The sequence below is a fragment of the Vulpes vulpes genome, chromosome 9 (genome assembly GCF_048418805.1).
Source record: "Vulpes vulpes isolate BD-2025 chromosome 9, VulVul3, whole genome shotgun sequence".
NCBI classification, from domain to species: domain Eukaryota; kingdom Metazoa; phylum Chordata; class Mammalia; order Carnivora; family Canidae; genus Vulpes; species Vulpes vulpes.
The window spans coordinates 76,249,683-76,269,593 of record NC_132788.1 but is presented as its reverse complement, the minus strand read 5'-3'; the positions used below and the strand labels follow the sequence as shown (position 1 = coordinate 76,269,593).

Sequence of the window (19,911 nt, the reverse complement as noted above, 5' to 3'; positions counted from 1 at the left end):
GCCTAATTCATCCACATGGTTTTCTGAAAAGGACTGTATTTAATACAAAAAATTTAAAGAATTATTTGATGATCTTTTAAAGAAGTGAAAGGTTTTGGTGATGTGGATTGTCGTTCCTTGGTTTCTGTGGTAAAATAATGAGTTATCTTCAAAATATATAACAACCTGCATAGTGAGGCCATCCAACCCATCAGAATTGATGTTGCAATGCTGCAACAGGTTGGAGAGGACTGGCTAGGCCACCATTGACCTAGTAGGTACTAAACAATAGGAAAGTGTAGAAGTTCTAAAGGGGACATGGTGGAAGGGTTGCTCAGAGCACTCAAGACAGTATTTATTCAAACATACTACAAAACTATGTCAATATTTGAACAACCAGTATGGTTACACATATGTATATCATGCAACTGTGAGCCCTATTATGCGTGTTTGTATTTTAGTGCATTGACTGTTGTTGAAAGCTAGCTCGACCAGTTATAAATTCCAACATGTTGAACTTGTAGCCTTCCAAAAGGGTGACTCAAATTTGAAAGAGCATCTCTGATTCCCACCCCTGTATAATGAGTCTTAAGTTGATCTTTCTTCTCAGCATTATCTTCTTTAGTAATAAAATTGGTACTTGCAACCTTGTGATGCAGAGAACATGATACCTTATAAAACATATTTCATATATAAATAAGTGGAGACTCTGTATATCAAATTTAGTTGCCCACATTGACCACAATAAATGGTAAATGGCTCTACCTCCTTGGCTCAAGGCCAGGAGAGGTTCCTCAACATCTTAGCTTGTTAACATGCATTTTCATGCACCTGAGATGCTCAGCATGGATTGTCATGTTTCAATTCAAAGAAACACCCTCAGAAGATATTATTCAATAATGAACCCAGTTCATGCCATTTACCTCCAGAAACCATCGTCATTAACTGATGGTGAGTGGATTTCATGTTTCCCTTTGGTTATATTTTTCCTGAAATTAATTTTAACAAACGATACTGAAGATGCCCTCACTAGTCAGTTTTAAGCCACTCTGAATCATGGCTAGTATGATTGGAGTTCAATCACCCTTATTTCAAGCAGGTTGCTGATATACTTTCTGCCAAATCTCCATTTCCTCTTCCAAATGATAACTGATCTCCCTTATTGAATGTAAGTCCTGCTCTTATGGTTCCTCCAGACCTGAAACTCAGTAAAGAACAATAACACAAGTCAAATTATTTCAGGATTTGAATATGTGAAATTCCAAGGGTACCAACTGGGAAACTCTTTGGAAGACAGAATGTAAATAAACAAAACACAGAAAATGTTAATGCTATTTTTTATGACTGTGTAACTTCCTTTGATTTGGTCTCTATAGAGTATATTTTAAAAGATGTTGTAAATACTTCCTAGACATTTTCTGTCCTTGCAGAAGTACAGCACAGATCTGATCACAGTAATAGAGGTTGGAACACACTGAGTTTGCTACTGTCCTGGGTGGGCTGAATTAAACAAGACAGTTGAGTATACAAGCGAAATAAATTGCCCATGCAGTTGGTTTGAAAGCAGAGGATGTACCTGTTCTGATGTGTGTATCCATTTCAAGGGTGGAAATAAGAGATTTCTCTACAGCCATGTGAGCAACACATCACTCAACTAATAAATCTCAACTCTGTCTTTAGAGAAGAAAAAAGGAAACACTAAAAAAGCTGCACATTTTACACCTTGAGAAGACTCAGACACTACTACTGACTTACATTTTCTCCTCACTTTCTTACAAAGAAATTCACAGTGAAACACACACTTAAGTGAGAGCTAAGTCCCACTGATACATACAGGATTCTGTATAAATGGCATGCTAATATCAATCCTTATGTAATATCCTCCAAAATAGGTTTTATATTAATTTTTCTAGTATGCTCTATGTGTTTTTCCCTATCAGAGTATAAATATGCCTACATACTTCAAATATTGCCTCTAGCAGTTTAACTTTTAAGACAGTTTAATAGACAGATGTACTTTAATTTTGAGTTATAGGTTTTCATTGTTCTGTTCTTATCTAGGAGGTAATCCTTAAGGTAAAAAGTTTGAGTTCTTAAGGAAAAGGAAAAATAAAGAAAATCATCTCTTTGGTTCTCATGTATAAGACTGATTTATGAAGAGTGCTCTCAGAAAAAAACAAAACCAACATAAAAGCAAAAAAAAAAAAAAAAAAACCAACCTAGATTGTTAGTGACAACTGAGAGTTTCCTTCATCCTGCTAATTTTTTAAAGTGACTCTAATATGAAGAGATTTGCTAAATAGTCTTAAGGTATCATTTTTCCTTATATAGGTTTTTTCCCCCAAAACCTTGCTATTATGCATTACTTCCTAAATAATCATCCTGAGTCAAAATTCTCAGCAGTCTGTGAAATGTAGATAAACAAAAGATATTTCAAAGTGTGATCTAATTCAAAGTTTCATGATGCTCATTTTTTAAGAAGGGTAGAGAGTAGAAATTCATTGCTTCATTTAAAGGACCAGACACCACAGAATGGGAATGAGTCAGGGTAACAGGCCAGTCTGAAAGAAAACCTTGGGAAAATTAGATCTAGGTGACAATATGACCTACAGAAGGAAGGAGAAAAGATAAGTAGAATCGGTCAGGCTTCCCTTTCAGGAGATTAGAGAAAATAAATCTTAGGAAAAGAAAAAGCTTCCTGTATGTCATTTTACAGAGAAAAAAAATAGTCACCCTTGAGAAATTTTCCAAACCCAGCATGGGGAACAAGAAAGCTGATGATAGAAATCCTCCTGGGAGAAGCCTGGCACATTTGGGTGAAGTCTCATGGCTAAACTTTAACCCTATTCCTGCTTGACCATTGCTTCAGTTATTCCATTAAACTACTGTCTTGGCAGTCTGTGGCAAGACTCACCAATCCAGATTTCGACAGGAAAACTTTTCCTATGGTTTTAGAAACTTATTGGTTTATTTCTTTTCTTTAAACCTATTTATCCAAAATATAAGTTTGAAAGTTGAGGATGGTATTGGGAAATTGGCTCTGTAGACTCTGGATTTGCCAATCTCCATAATCAGGTAAGCTAACTCCCTATAGTAAATATTATACTTAATATATATGAAATACTAATGTATAATATGGCATAATATGTATTTGAAAAAAAGAAAGTTGGGGACACTATATCCAATGCATTTGGGAATACTCAGTGTATTCAGGAATGATGCCTTAATTTAGAAAGACAGACCTCTCCCTGGAGAAAATAAGTGTTTGACAGTACTGTAATAATTCACATGTAAAAAGTGAACGTTCATTGTTTGGGAACATAATGAGGAAGGGAATAAAGGGAGGAGAAGACCAAAGTCAATTGGAAGGAAAAATCAGCAGGTTAAAATAGTAGAACGTTATCTGGTATTATACCTGGGAACATATCAAGCAACTTTGGATTTCCTTCAACTCAATATGTTAGTGTCTTTTGGACTAATGAGAAAATGAACAGTTAGATTTATGCAACATAGAGTCAAGTTCCCTTCCCTAAAAGGGCAAATTAGCAAGCTTTAGACTGCACACCTAAATAAAATGGCTATCTTGTCAAATAGATATTTCATGCAAATCCACTATGGTCATTTGTCCACACCCTCTGGGGCCCATCCTCCTAATGGTGACTCTGAACTTGCATATCTCCATCCATCTCATGGATGATGACTGATTCTCATCAGTCAATGTTTTTTATATTGTGAAGGGTAAAGTACCAGCTTTGACATATCCCAACTTTATCACTCTGAATTCCACCAGGTCTGAAGTGTTATGAAAGCCTTTATAATCCTGATTTCCAGACTACTTTGCATGAACTACCTTTTAGAGAGAAGGGTAGGAAGATGGAGCCAGGTTGGTGGGTGCAGGGGAGATGGATTTGGAAGTTGCAGGAGGAAAATAAATCAATTTATGCTGTCACAATTGCCCCTGGGTTAGAGTGAACTCATTCATTTCTTTAACCCATAAATATATTTAAGCCTCTTCCATTTAAAGTTAGGGTATTAAAGTTTGGCGGATGTGATAGTAAATAGGACTGAACTCCTGTTCTTCCATGAAGGACAGGGCCTAAGGTTGGGGATGTGAAGGGGTGAGAATGGCAAGTCAGTAGAGACGAAAGAAAGGCAGTTACAATTCAGTTTTGTGAATGTCACTTTCCCCTCCTTTTGGTGAGAAGACAATGGAAACAGGAGGTGACAAACACTACTGGAATGTAGAAAACCAAAGTTTGGAAGAATCTGTTATTTATATGGAGATGATAAAAAAATAAATGTGTGAAGATTTCTCACACATGCTGCCCCTGACACAACCAGCTTTTGAAATCAAACTTTTACTACTGTTCCTACCCAACCTTGAAAGCTTTTCATGGACTCCAACCCTGGACTCAGGACACTCAATTCCTGAGACTATATATGATGAAGAAAAATACCTAAGTCCTAGAACTCTAAAGTAGAACCTTCAACTCTATTACAATCATCATTTCTGCCCCAAACCAGTGACTCTCCTTTTTAACATTAGAGTCTTTGGGGCCATATTCAAATATATTAAATGGCATCAATAATGGTGGGAGCATGCTCTTGGTTGCCCTTGAGTACTGTGTCATTGAGAGGAAGAGTTCCTCACCCAGAAAAGGTCTCCTATGTTCCTAAGAAAATGCGTTCTAACCTTGGCAGTGACTTTACCTTATGCCACCCCTCTACATGTTACAGCAGGCCAACTTGACAAGGTCACAGAATGACCCACCCAGTTCAAATTCAAATCAGACAGACACAGGACTAACTACATAATCTAAAGAGCCCAGTGCAAAAATGAAAACAGAGGCCTCTTGTTCAAAAATCACTAATAATTTCAAGACTGCAATAGCGGGTTATTAAGTGAAGTGTAGGGCCCTTCTCAGCACAGGGCTCTGTGTAACTGCATAGGTCACATACCCTTGAAGCCAGCCATGGTTATTCGTTGCTCCAAGAGTCTATCTCCTCAGCTGTGGCAAAATAAATATAAGGAACTGATAAAAATATGATGGCCTGTCAGTGTGCTTTTTGATCATCATTTGAAACTATGGCTCTAGACTAACATTTTTGGCTAAAGATCACTTGAAAGAAGCAACATACTAAAAATTCAAGATGTCTTCTTTTTCTGCCTATTCACCTTTCTTTATGCCTTCATTTTGTTCTTTCTCCCTGAAATTTCTTTCTTTCTTTGGTTTCAGATTCACCCAAGAACCTAATGGAGCATTTGTTATAGTAGCAAAGGAAAACCACCTCTTCGGAAAATACATTTTAAGAATTTAAAACATCTTACACATTACAAGCCAAATGGATTTCTTATTTGCACTTTGACTGGTTACCAGATAATCACAGTGCTTTTACTGTGTGTCACGAAGTACCCGATAGTGAGAAGACCTGTGCTTTTGGCAACACCATGGAAAGTGGGTTTAAAAAATAGGGTTTTCTCAACGAAAATTTTTGGGATTATGAAGAATGATCAACTATCTTCTAATTTGGATCTATAGTTACTTTGTACCATTTTAAATATATGTATATATATAATATTTTGAAATATTATATATTCTCTTCAAGAAATGAACAATACCACAGTTTGAGGCGGCTGGTGTACCTCTTTGAGTTTGGATGTTTTGTTTGTTTTGTCGCGATTTCCTTTTTTTATTGGCAAGGAAGAAGACATGTGCCCTTTTGAAATTTCAACATGGCACTCACACTGGAAGGTCAGCTACAGGCGGACTCCTGGAATCTGAGGCATCATAACAATACTGAATCAAGAGCTTCCTTCTGTTACTACTAGATGGCCCAAGGAAGAACATCGTCCTGTTTTATTGCTTTCTACCCTGTGCAATATTAGCATGCAAGCCTGGCTTACATAACCATACTTTATATTCAATTGATATATAATAACCATTCTAACCTCTTCCAGGAAAGTATTTTTAGAACTACTAGCTTTTCCACAGATAAGACAATGAGGATTCTTGAGGGAGCTACTCCACCATGCTATTAAGACTCTGGCAAAATTATGGTATAATACGGATCCCTGTATTAATAAGTTCTGTAAATACAATGTCTTAAGGCTTTGTATAGCTGTCCTAGACTGCAGAAATGTCCTCTGATTAAATCCAAAGTCTGGCATCATTAAGTACATAGTGCTGTAGCAACAAGTCTTATCATGGCACCTCTTTCTATGTTTGATTTGCTTTTTCCAAGAGTATTCAGATCTCTTCTGGTGAGACAGGAAGACCATTAAAGCAGTTAGGTTTCAGAATGATCTATGTGACCAAATGCTAGACAGCCCTATTAAAGTGGTAAACAACTTCTTTCTAAACCTACTTGTCCTATTTATTTGCCATTTATTTTTTTAGTTAGTTTTATCCAAATCCAGAGAACACCCTGCTTAGAGACTTGTAGTCAGCCAGAATTTTTTCCATGAGGTCTTTGCTGCCATCACAGCCAATATTTCTAATCACAGTATTTTGAATATCAGAGATTCATTTCTATAACTCCTGTGTTCTTAGCCTTCAAAATGAAATGTCGAATCCCATTCTTGGGCTTCTGTACTGGTCATTTGGATGATACACATGGGGCTCACTTCCCCCCCCCAAAAAAGAAATTTTTGTCCATCTTCTCTTTTTAAAATTTACTCCGATGATGATTATAGAAAGGAAGTATCTCTTTATTATCTACCTGGGGTAGTATAATAGTACTATAAATTCCTGTTACCTAACCTGTCATATTGCAAGTATATCTATTTTTTCTCCAAAGCTTTCTCTCTAGAATATATGTTGTTAGGGCCTATTATTAGATCACCAGCACAATTGGTCCCCTAGTGTGGATTTTTAAAGTTAAACCTCAGGTAAAATCCAGAGGTTCCTTCATGTCTACCAACATAGCTCGAAGTCTGATTGAATATGTAAATAGTCTAATCAGATAGATTGATTCTGTACCTTGAATGCCTATAAAAGCATCCAGAAACGGACATGGAATCCTAATTGCAAAATCTAAGCTTTCCAAATACTTTCACAAATATTTGCCAGTAGATAACCATAAAATTCATACAAATAAATCAGAATCTCTTGAATTTATGGTCCATATTCATGTACTAAGTAATATATTAGCAATTGACTTTCACCTGTAAACTTCAGAGTAAAACCTGAAGTCATAAATGCAAAGAATTATCTGGAGCACTACTTCCCAAAACGGGGAGGAAAAAAAAAAAAACCTCCGTAATCAAATATATCAAGGAAAAGATTTTAAATAAAACAAAAAAGAAGTATTTACTGAGAAAATTTTCAGAGCCTTTAATACACCAAAAGTGATGTATGTCTTCAAGAAAGCCTAAAGCATGGGTTGCCAAGTAAAGAGCTTCCAGAATTCAGACATATACGATGGTTACTTGACTCATGGATAGTACATCCTTGGCTAATGAAAAGCTATAAGGAATTATTTCTGTGAGATATATTCACTGCCCTGTCACATCTTTTATTTTTTTCAACAGAACCAGAAATCTGAATTTTTATATAAAATCTCCTAACACTTTTAAATAATATTAACTAATATGAGATGTTTGCCATTAAAAACTCTACAAGCATTATTATTGCCCCCAAATTCCCTGATCATGTGGCCTTTGCTAGGAAGTGAATGTCTTCCGGAATACCCCTTTAAAAGCATTGATCCTGAATGAAAATCTAATGTGAAGAAAAAAAGAATATTCATTCTTTGTCCTTATGTATACAGACCCCTCTCATGATTTATAATATGTGGAGCCCACAGTTTCTCCGATTCTGTAACCAGAGCCTGTAAGTCAATGAAAGAGTTAATCTAGAGGTCAGCCAGTTCATTTCCTAGTGGTCACTTGATGCAATAATCTCCCTTGGAAAGACGTAGAACAGAGAAAGGAGGGAAAAGACCACATCAGAATCAGGCAACTATCCAATAAAACTGCAAATATTTGTAAATGTCATCAAATTCAATTTGGATTTATCATGCTCTTTCTACAAATATGTGAACCATCAAGTTGTATTTAAACTGGACCCACCCCAGTTAGGGGGACTCGGTAGCTACCCCATGCCTACATCTATCTGTTGTTTAAAAATTTTTATCATGTATTGCTGGTAATAAAGAGCTCAGTGTGGTATAACTAATAATGATTTTGAGCTTGTACATCAAGTATGGTAAATAATGTTGTAGCATAACTAGAGCAAATGGAAAGGGTTTCATCCAGAACCTGTCTCTTGGTAAGAAGGAAAACATGACTCATTTTGTAAGACAGATTTTTGAGTCAGGTAAAGCTTATTTGTTGGCTTTTTTTTTTTTCTTTTTTGCGTGATTAGATTTATCTGTTAATGGATTTGGCAAGCACAGTGAGAAGTTTTACTACTAGGCTTTTTTCCATTATGAAATGATGAAGAATGTTTTCACCAACACACAATTCAACATCTTTTTCTGCTTAAATCCAGTGTAACTTTCATAAAGCAATACAGTGATTTTATAGTGCAGTATATTATGCCACCTTGCCATTGTCACTGATATAAGTTATGAAGGATATAAAAATTGTTTATATGAGGAGATCCACACATTCCTCACCTACATAGGATTTGCACTCCGTCCTGGAAGGTTAAATGACATGTCATAATATGAGTTTTTCTTTTAATTAAGTTTGACACTTCCATTTCAAAATCTATTAAGGTTTGCCTGACAAAGAAGTGTACCATTTCACTTTTCGTGAACTGTCTGTTTTCCAAATAAAAGATTTAGTGGCTAGTAAATTTTAGGTCTCAAGCCACCTCCATCCAGTGTATAAATATAAGAAAGCAAGATATAAGATGTACTAAGGAAAATGAGGACTCTGGTCTAGTGACAGCAGTGAGAGAATCAGATGTCCTAGTGCCCATGAGCATCATACAAAGTGATAAAATAGAATCATGTTCACACTTCAAAGTAAATTAAAAAGAAAGGCATTAACTACACACACACACACACACACACATACACACACACATACATACACACATGCACACCTCCTGTTAATGATTTAAAACTTTTAGGTTGAATAGGTGGGGTTTTTTCCTTGTAGAGATCTTAGGGGCATATCAGTGGATGTTGTGGCATGCTCTTATGTCACTGGTCTGCAAATGGCTCTTATTTATTTATTTATTTATTTATTTATTTCACTTTTAACAAAGTGTTAAGCTCTCATCTATTTGTTCTGGCAGCTAGTTGTGTTATTTTAAATAATAATAATAACCAATCATCAAACATGAAAACCAGGACCCCAGCTATAAGTGACTGCATGTATAGGCCAGATAGTATATATCCAGCCCTAACTCCCACCTGTTCAGAAAAGTGTAATGCAAGATTAGACTCACATCTGGCATGTGCTGAGGAAAATCTGAGGCCAGACTTGCCTAAAGACAGTGGTTGTCAACCATTTAGCCATGGTACATGGACATGTGCTCATACATCATGGAGTGAGCAGAAGTGGCTTCTTACTATTAATAAAGTCTACAAATACATCTTAAAAGGAATTATAATTGGCTCAAGGGTAGTTCTCAAACAAGGCCTAAGAGGCCTATGTGCCAATAGGAACTTGGCAGGTAGCACAAGTTAGTTAACCAGGATCACTTGTTAAAGCCTAAGCATATAGTGGTGAGGCTGGAAACCTACAAGACAAGGTTCCAGGAGCCAGCATTTGGTCACAGACTACTGTTGTCCTGCAGCATTAGGGAGCCAGGGTGGCCCAGTTCTTCTGTTTTGTTTGTTGTTGTTCTTGTTATTGTTGTTTTGAGAAAATCCAGAAACTCAGAGGCTTATATGAATTCTCCAAATTTTAGATATTTATAACCCATTGAATTTGCATTAAAATGAAAGGGCTAAAGACTCTGTTCTGTCCTATGAAATACCAATTTACATGTCTGGAGTAAATTACATTATTCTCATGCATGTGCATATCCTCCAGTGGTAGAAAAAGCAATGGAGATAGAGCTTGTTTGAAATTCATTGCACTTAACCTGCAGACTGTCTTACTTTCCACTGAGAATACCGTGGGTACAGCAATAGACCTCAAGTGTCCTCAACTGGGGGCATGTCACAGTTGCAGAAAGGGGTCAACCACTACTAGAATGGAGTTAATTGATTGAACTTCTGTAAATTCCAACTTCTTGGTCACAAGCTGGTATGGAAGCAAAATTTAGGGACTGAAAGGAGACAGCATAGGGTCAGCAGATCCCACCATTTGGTGCTAAGAGATATGAGAAGTGTATACTTTTAGTATGAAGAATGTTATGAACTGGCTGCCCGATCGCAATGGCCTCTTCTCTCTGCTTCCATGTTCCACACACACCTTCCCACACATGCGGATTCTTGATTTCTTTGTCTCCTGATCTGGGTTCTCCTCCAGATTTAGAACTTCTCAAGGTTTCTCACCCCTTCCCCCACTTTACTTGCCCCTTGACACATTTCTTCTTCTCTCTTTCACATTTCAGGACGATAAAGCACTGTATCCATTGAAAAAAGCCCTAAAATTGTAAGCCAGAAAAGCCCCCCCCCCCCATTTTCTCCACTTATAACCTAGAAAAGCCTGTACCCTCTCTATCTGAATTTTTATGTCTATAAAATAGAGATTATACACAAAGTTTAAAGGTTATGGGAGGACTAGGGAAATAGAGAAAGTGGAAATGTTTTAAAAATAGAAAGCAGCAGGTAAGCTATGGTTATTATACTCTTCTCAGATTCCTATGATTGTGTGTCACCTAGATGCTAGCCCCACTCAAGGCAAACAAAAAGACAAAGGTAACTAACAACCAAAATATGATTTCATGCTCTCTTTCTAGAAAACTCAAGGACTAGACTGATCTTGTTCAACTTTGTAGGATTTACCATTACCACTGTTAATGTTTTTAAGCCACTGGAAAATGTCAATATAACTTACATTCAAGCATTGTCATTGGCACAAGCAAGCAATTGTATGTCAGGGAAGGCACCTTGCTGGTGTCCAGAATGTTCATCCAGAACTTGAATTGCTAATGACCTGAGCCATCTGTTGTGTAAGACAATTTTCAGCAACTACACACAGTGTCATTACCTGGCTATTTTTTCCCCACATCTGGCCTCTTGTCATTCAGGCTATAGTCTTAGCAGATTCACATATGACCCTTGTTACTGCAGAAGGATGACCTTTCCTTGTCTACTCTTATAGCTACCACACTAGTAAAAACTGCTTTCATTCATTCATTCATTCACTCGTTCATTCAATTACCAAGTATCTGTTGAGTAGTTACTATGTGTCAGGCATAGTACTAGGTACTGGAGATAACTTCAGATTTTACATTATTCTAAGGGAAACAGACAAAAATAGTGAACAAATAATCATAAATCATGATAAAAGAAATGCAAAAGAAGCCAAGAAAGTAAATAATGGGAGGGAAACATGAGCTTGCCAAAAGATAAGCAGTGTCTCTTGGTGGGTGGAATTTAGTCTAAGAACTAAAGGGTAGCAGGAAACAGCTACACAGAGAGCCAAATGGGAAGTGAGCATGAGTAGAGTGGATGATGCGGGTAGACAGATTAGTGTATGCCAAGACCTTAGCCAACAGAGACTTCTATTTGTTTGCAAGACTGAGGGAAAATCTCTTTTAGTTTGCTGTCAAAGCTGAGTAGTTCAAGCAGTGGCATGAATTTGAGGAAATAAACTTAGAATCAGATCATGGGGGTACACAAAGAGTTTGAGTTTTACCTAAATTGTGGCAGGAAGAGATGAAAAAGGTTTTTAACCAAGGAATGACACAATCTAATTTATACTTACACCAGACACTATTGCTGTCCATCCATATCCTCTCCTTGGTCCTATACATGAGCAGGGCAGACCAGATATCTCAGGGAATTAGAAGAGCAACCATCAACCACTGGCATATGGAACCTGATGTAAAAATTTCCCAGCTTTCTCATTCCTAAGTGCGACAACTCTGAGGCATGCTCTATATCATGGTTTTCCAGTAGAACTTTAAACAGTGCACAAATGTTCTTCATTTGCAGGCAGAGGAAAGCAGTTTTGATGGTTTGAAGGACATGCCATTTAGATTTGTGAGAGAATAAGCAGATCAAGAATGAAAAGCTGTATTTAAATATTGGAAGTTCTGTCATTTAGGGAAGGGATTAAATTAGTTTCTAAAGAGTGTTCCTAAAGAGAATTTATGTTTTTAAAAATTTTATGTATTTATTTGAGAGTGAGAGTGCACACAAATGGGGGAGGGTAGGGACAAGCAGACTCCTTGCCCAGAGGCACACAATTCTGGGACCCTGTGATCATGACCTGAGCTGAACTCAGATACTTAACCAACTGAGCCACCTAGGTGCCCAGAGTGTGTGGAATTTATAACTACATATATTTCAGTTAAAATAGAAACAATTTACTCAATAGATCTTTCACAGTAGGTAGTGATTTTCTTGCTGTGAAGGGTGTTCAAACAGATGAGAACACTTAGGAGTTCTACAGGAGGATTTATGCTAAAACAATCTTGTACTTCTCAGAATTTGTGATGATCTGAGTCTGATTTCTTATCAGGAGAGTAGAAATAGAATTAGAGAGAATTTTTAATATTAGATTCTTATGATGCAAGAAATTCATAAATTCTCAAGAGCAAATCTGCCTGTGTACAGATTACTTGGTTTGGATGTCCAGGTGTCCTTTAACTGCCCCTGAAGTATTGCTCACCAGCAAAAACAGGTCCTCCTTTCCAGTTTCAGGGACATCTGTTTCTTCAAAGCAAGTTGGTCGACAAGCAAGTCCACTCCATCGCTAACCTGCCAGTTACAGCAATAATGAGGTGACGATGGAAGTGACTTGGAGTCATAGGAATTTTCTAAGAAACCAGCATTCCTTTGTTAAGGAGCTGTGCCAAAAGTTCATTCAGGTATAACCTCAACCGAGAGGATGAACCAGTCAGAAGTTTGATAGCAGGGAAGCAGACCAAAAACAAATCAGTCAAAACCAAAATAGTCCAAGGCAGGAATTGGTTCAAATATGTAAAACTAAGCAAGTCATTCAATATTTTAGCCAGAGATGTCTCCACCACCTTTACAATGGTTTATCAGATTATAGTTTATCATCTCATTAGATATGAGATTTTTAGAGGCAATTAACATGTATGAGTAGTGGGATATTCAATAAATGAAAATTCATCTGGACAAAAATCTCTCAACTCTATTTTACTTTCCCATTTCAACATGATGCTTATGATCTCAGTGCTCTTTCTGAGATTGTCTAAATAAAAGACCCATCAGATATTCCTTTGCTCTGGGAGAAAGTTGTGTTTTGGGAGAAAATTGTTAAATGGGAACAGTCAGTGCTAACTCACATCCATGTTAATTAATTTTTCCTTCTAGTACATTTACCCAGAGTCCAAGAACAAAATGTTCCAAATACTCCAAGTGCTGAACAATGCTCCATGCATGCAAATGTCATCAAATAAATGTGGGGCCTATGTCAGAGGGACATCACCCTACAAAATACTCTCTTTATAATCCTGTCCTAATACAGTGATTGTCAACCCCAAAAGGTCCAATGCCCCCTTCAGACATCATCTAAGCCTCCTGAAATGAAATTCATGGATAATATAACTTCCCTATACATGTAACTCCAAAAAGTTAATGTAATTCACAGGTATAATATAAAAGAGAAATGCAAGAAAATTGACTTATAATAAAATATTTATTTTAATCTGTAAGTACTCTGGCACAAACTGTCAGAAGACATAATGAAATAAGGATTGGAGCACAGGTATGAAGACTAAGTTTAGATTTAAAATATTAGATACTAATATTTTAAAGGAAGTATTCAGATACTGTCGACGTATTATATTTTAAATTATAGACAAAGTGAAAGTGTATGTGTACAAATATTTTAAAATACAGATGAAGTAACAGAAAAGGTGTGTTTACATAAAGCCAAGAATGCAACATCTATAAATAAAAACTGAAACAAATAGGTTTATTGCTGACTCAAATCCACAATCCGTGTTCCTATTGCTAATGTGATTTTTCTAAAAGAATGATTAATTATTGGTCAAATCAGGACAATCTTTCCCCATGTACATGTTAGTTACATTCCTGAGTAATTTTAGTATATATCAAAATCATGCCCGCACAAACGTCCATCAATTGATGAATGGATTAGACAAAATGTGATTCAACCGTACAATGGAATATCATTGAACCATAAAAAGGAATGCCATACTGATCCATGCTCCGACATGGATGAACTTCAAAAACACTGTGCTGAGTGAACGAAACCAGACACCAAAAATCACATAATATATGATTCTGCTTATATGAAATGTCCAGAATAGACAAGTGACTCGAGACAGAAAGGAGACTGGCTGTTTTTCAGGGGTGATAGGGAGTTTCATTGGTTGTTTGGAACTGATAAAAATTGTCTGGAATTAGTGGCAATTTAAAATCTTTTTCTTTTATTTTCTTTTTTTTTTTTTTTTGCCCATTTCTGTTTTTCTTTTTAAGGTATAGTGGACACAGAGTGTTACATTAGTTGTAGTTGTACAGTATAGTGATTCAACATCTCCATACATTATGCTTCATTCATTCACCCTAAGGGTAGCTGCCATTTAGATATACAACCTTTTGACTATACTCAAAGCCATTTGATCATACACTGCTTTAAAAGGATGAATTTTAGGGCTTTGGTGACTCAACTGGTTAACCATCTGCCTTTGGCTCAGGTCATGATCCTGGGGTCCTTGGGAATGAGCCCTGCATTGGGCTCCCTGCTCTTCCAGAAACCTGCTTCTCCCTCTGCCACACCCCCTGCTTGTGTTTTCTCACTCTTTCCTCTCTCTCTCTGTCAAATGTGTTAATTAATTAATTTAAAAAATCTTTAAAGAGGTGAATTTTATAGAATGTTAATTATGCCTCAGTTTTCCAAAAGTATGCAAAAATTTCTCTTTTTGAGTCTGAGTTCACTTCAGGCCCAGATCATCACAGAGTTTTCACTTACATGAATGTTCACTGCAACATTAATAATTCTTTGGAACAATAATTCTGCCTTGAGCAGAAATATCTCATGCATTTCAACATTTAGCATCTCTCCCTGCTCACCACATAGTAGAAGCAGCCCACAACCCCTGTAACAACCAAGAAATCACTGCACCCATCTCCACATGGCCAACAAGGTATTGCTCTTGTTGAGAACAACAGTTGAAATAGCATGTAAAAATAATTAAGATGCATAAATACTTGGCATCACACTTTGCTGGATTTCCATCTGACAGCCAGCACTTACCACCACTTAGAGACCACTTCAAGGCCTGTTCTAGCCGTATCTGTTGGTCCTTTCACTTGCCTCTCCCTCCTACTCCACCCAACTTTTGAGACAGCAGTGCAGAATATACTCCTATCCAGTGACCCCTGAAATATCTATGGGTTTCGGGTTGGATTTTTTCTTAAATACAAGTTACTCAGATGTGTGTTATTTCTCAGAATTATGCAGTGTCTCTTAAGATTCAGTAACGATGCGTTTCTCAGAAGGAGTTTAACAACTTTATAGTTCAGTGGTGCTTTGAGGTAGAGGGTGAAAAGCAAAAAAAAAAAAAAAAACCAAAAAAACAAAACAAAAAAATAACCAGCTTCCAAGGTATTTAGGAGTTTTTTCATGTTTCTCAAAGTTTTCTTTATTCTTGCTTGCGTTTCTCCATTTAACAGCAGTTAAGAGGGCCTCGAGGCCTGGGAAAGGCTTCAAATGTGCAACTGAGTAGCTGACTGCTTGCAGGGATGAAGCGGTACCGTGGGCCGCTGGCATCACAACAAGCAGCCAAGAATCTTTTCAGTTGTTCTTTTCATAAACTGTTTTTCTTTTCATGGTCCCTTCCAAGTGCTGAAGGCTTAAAACCAGGATCTAAGTCAGTAATTCCTAAACCAAGTTTTGGAACACGCAAGAATATCTCTGATGGTTTTGAGGAGAATCAAAAATTCTCAAAAGACTATTTTTTATTTACCATCTTTTTCAAAATAAGATATGCCCCCCGAGTAACATAGAAAAGGTGGGCAAATGCAACCCATACTGTCTCAAAAATAGTATCCCAGTCGGCTGGTCCCTGGCCAGTATCACCGTGAGCGTGCTTTCTGCAGACTCCCGTGAACCATTGCGTCATGTGGGTTGGAATTTTGATGAAATAATTATTCAGCTCGAACATTGACTATAGTCCCAAAGTGAGGGGAAATGAAGGCATTTTATTCAAAAATGTCATTCTCTTCCTAAATGCCATAGTGGATTTTTCAATCCCAGAGTAGGATGTAGAGACATATCTTGTATTTTTTTAGGATCATTCCTTTTGGCCTCCTAACATAAACTCTGCAAATTCTACAACTGGAAACAAAAACTCTTTTTGTCAAATATTTTATCTGAAGGTAAAATTAATTATCTCTTTGAGTAAAGTGAAATTTATCTTTATCCTCAGCATTTCATATTTATTCAAGACTATCTCTAAAAATCATAATAGATTTGGGTCAGATTAGCCATATTATTAGAAAAACTCAAGACAGGCTAGAAGTCTTAGAGATCACCTTCCAATTAGCAAGGAAATAGTGGTCATTATGTTGGTTTTATAACATCTGAGATATTTCACAGATTTCAGTAACATTTGAGACTTGTGTGAATGTAAGACTTGGATTGTACAGAGGGGGCTTTGAAGTTCTATGGATTTCGGAGTTGGCAACTCAGAAATCTAATTTAAGCATTAGATAAGATAGATAAGTGAGTCTTTGAGGCCCTTTCCCTACCCTCTCTGCTTTGAGAATTGCCAGTTCTAAAGCCAACATCCCTGAACATGTATGAAGATGTGAAGATCCATTACTTGTTCGATCCTGGAACTATTGTTTTTTTCTTTTTTAACTGTGTATTATAGAAAATTTCAAGTATAAACAAAAGTATATAGAATAGTATATTGAAAACTTGTTTACCAATAACCTAGCTTTAACAAATACTACTACGTAGTGCATCTTTTTTTTAATCACATGCCCACCAACACCCCCACCTCAGATTATTTTGAAGCAACTCATATCATCTCAACTGTAAATACATCAGACTATAAAAGATAAGGCATCTTTTAAAAAGCATAATCACAATATGATTATCAAAACTAATAACAATTAACAATGAAACATTAATAGCACCAAATACCAAATCAGTGCTCTCTGTGCTCTTCTGTCTTATGATTTTTCAGTAAATTTCTTGAGTCAAGATTCAAATATGGCTGCAAATTCATAACTAACAGATTAATATATTTCCTAAGTCTTGCAGGTTTCCCTTTGTCTTGCTTTTTTTACTGAAAAAAAAAATTGAAACAGTGGATTGCCTCTGTCCTATAGAATTTTCCCAAAGTCTTTAATTTATGGATTACATCTTCATAGGCTGTTTATTTTTTTTGTATATTTTTATTGGAGTTTGATTTGCCAACATATAGCATAACACCCAGTGCTCATCCCATCAAGTGCTCCCCTCAGTGTCCGTCACCCAGTTACCCCATCCCCTGCCCACCTCCCCTTCCACTATTCCTGGTTTGTTTCCCAGAGTTAGGAGTCTCTCATGTTCTGTCTCTCTCTCTGATATTTCCCACTCATTTTCTCTCCTTTACCCTTTATTCCCTTTCACTATTTTTTATATTCCCCAAATGAATGAGACCATATAATGTTTGTCCTCCGATTGGCTTACTTCACTCAGCATAATACCTCCAGTTCCATCCACGTCGAAGCAAATGGTGGGTATTTGTCATTTCTTATGGCTGAGTAATATTCCATTATATATATATATAATTTATAATTTATATATATTTATATATATATAATTATATATATATAATTTATATATATAAATACACCACAGCTTCTTTACCCATTCATCTGTTGATGGACACTGAGGCTCCTTCCACAGTTTGGCTATTGTGGACATTGCTGCTAGAAACATTGGGGTGCAGGTGTCCTGCTGTTTCACTGCATCTGCATCTTTGGGGTAAATCTCTAGTAGTACAATTGCTGGGTCGTAGGGCAGTTCTATTTTTAACTCTTTGAGGAACATCCACACAGTTTTCCAGAATGGCTATACCAGTTCACATTGCCACCAACAGTGCAAAAGGGTTCCCCTTTCTCCACATCCTCTCCAACATTTGTTGTTTCCCGTCGTGTTAATATTCCCCATTCTCACTGGTGTGAGGTGGTATCTCATTGTGGTTTTGATCTGTATCTTCCTGATGGCAAGTAAATGACCATGTCCCTTGAATTTCCTTTAAGTTAGTAATTAGTTCAAGAGGCTGGATCAGATTCACATTGTATTTTTATATTCTTTCTTTGCTCAGGTAAGACATCTTCAGTAAGAGGCACATAATGTCTGGTTGCCTCTTTTTGTGATGTCATTGATCATCAGTGATTGATTTCCAGTTGTTGATGATCACCATTCATTAATTTCTTAACAGTTAAAAATAGTGATTTTTTAACTGTATCATTCCTTCTTTATTAGCTGGAATACTTGTCCTAAAAGGAATTTTTTTCTCAGCATAATCTAGAGGTACAGACTTTATAAGAAGGCATGATAAATGGTTGATTCTCTTTGTTTGTCAGCTTTCAAAATATTGAGATGTTTTACCACCATCCTCTAAGGTGACCAGTGCATTTTTTTGGTATCATTATGACTTTCTGGAAGTCAATATATTTGCTATGTTTTAATTCTTTGCATGCATTATCCTTAGTGAAGCTCAAAGTGCCCCCTTTTCTGCCATCTGAAACTTACTGATGTCTTTTCAGGGACTTAAAAAGGCAAACCAGAAAGGAATTTTAGTAGGAATTCCAAGGGCTTCCTAAGCAGCAGATTAAGAGCTCCTTCTCTTTGTAGAGTGCTTTACAAAGTATAGAGTGCTTTACACTCTTTCTCTCATTTGGACTCATCCACAGTCATAGTAATGTTGGGGGTGGTATCTCAGATAATACCTGGGGTAACTATGTTGAATAGTAGAGGTCACACAGCCCAGATAATTGAAGCAGCTCTGCCAGGTCACCAGGGCTTCTTGATCGTAGAGCTATGATGAGATATCAGATGTTCTGATTTCAGGGCTCCTAACATATATTAATAAAGCTAACTGCATTATCCTTGTTAGGATTAATCCCATCACAGTCTTAAGAACAAGCTTAGACAACTTCTAAGATACTTAAAGATGCAAACGTGTGATTAAACCAACAGTTACCCTTTCCCACAGAACATTTTCATGCTATGGGCCAACATGGTGGATGATAGCATATTTTCTTGATGAGAATCACAATCCATGAGATCCATCAGAAAGTTCATATCCCAGGATGAAGGAAGATTGAGAAAGTGTTGCCAAGTAAGCATTTTGTAGAGAATGGATCTTATTTTAACAAGTCCTTCTTAGTCAAGCATGGGTAGGGAGAATCTGGAGTTAAAAAGAGGAAACAAAAAAAAAAAAAAAAGAATTTCAGGTTGGACTAGCTTTTTCTAGGAAAGGATAAAACCCTGTGATAGGTATCTTACTACTGTGCATTGTGCTCTAACCCAGTAAACTGGATCGTTTTCCTGCATTTCCTGCCAATTGGAGACCTAACTAACATAAGCATAGTATCTTAAACATGTTTCAAGTAGATTAGCTGCAATCATGGTGTTTGAAATGGTCTAATGATCCCCAACCATTAGTGTTTTTCTCCATCACAGGTTGGAAGTAAATGGGAATTTGCTGAAAAGTCAGGCAATGATTTTGTTCTCCTAGACAATAAGATGAAATACAATTTTCTTAATGACTCTTTAAACAGTTGACTGGGAAAGAAAAAAGTGACCATGACTCAAATTAATTTGAAGGCAAGTCTTTCAGTGAAAGAACAACTATAGAG

At 36.7% G+C, this 19,911-nt stretch overlaps 1 protein-coding gene across 2 annotated transcripts in view; it reads left to right on the top strand.

The window, feature by feature from the left end:
- Window positions 1-8,159, top strand: part of TAFA1 (TAFA chemokine like family member 1) — a 484,626-nt gene extending 476,467 nt beyond the window's left edge. For both annotated transcript variants that reach the window (XM_072720498.1, XM_072720497.1), the window contains exon 5: window positions 5,217-8,159. In XM_072720498.1, the coding sequence (XP_072576599.1) occupies window positions 5,217-5,234 (18 nt within the window). In that variant the 3' untranslated portion in view covers window positions 5,235-8,159. The remainder of the gene's footprint in view (window positions 1-5,216) is intronic.
- The last annotated feature ends 11,752 nt before the right edge of the window (window positions 8,160-19,911 follow it).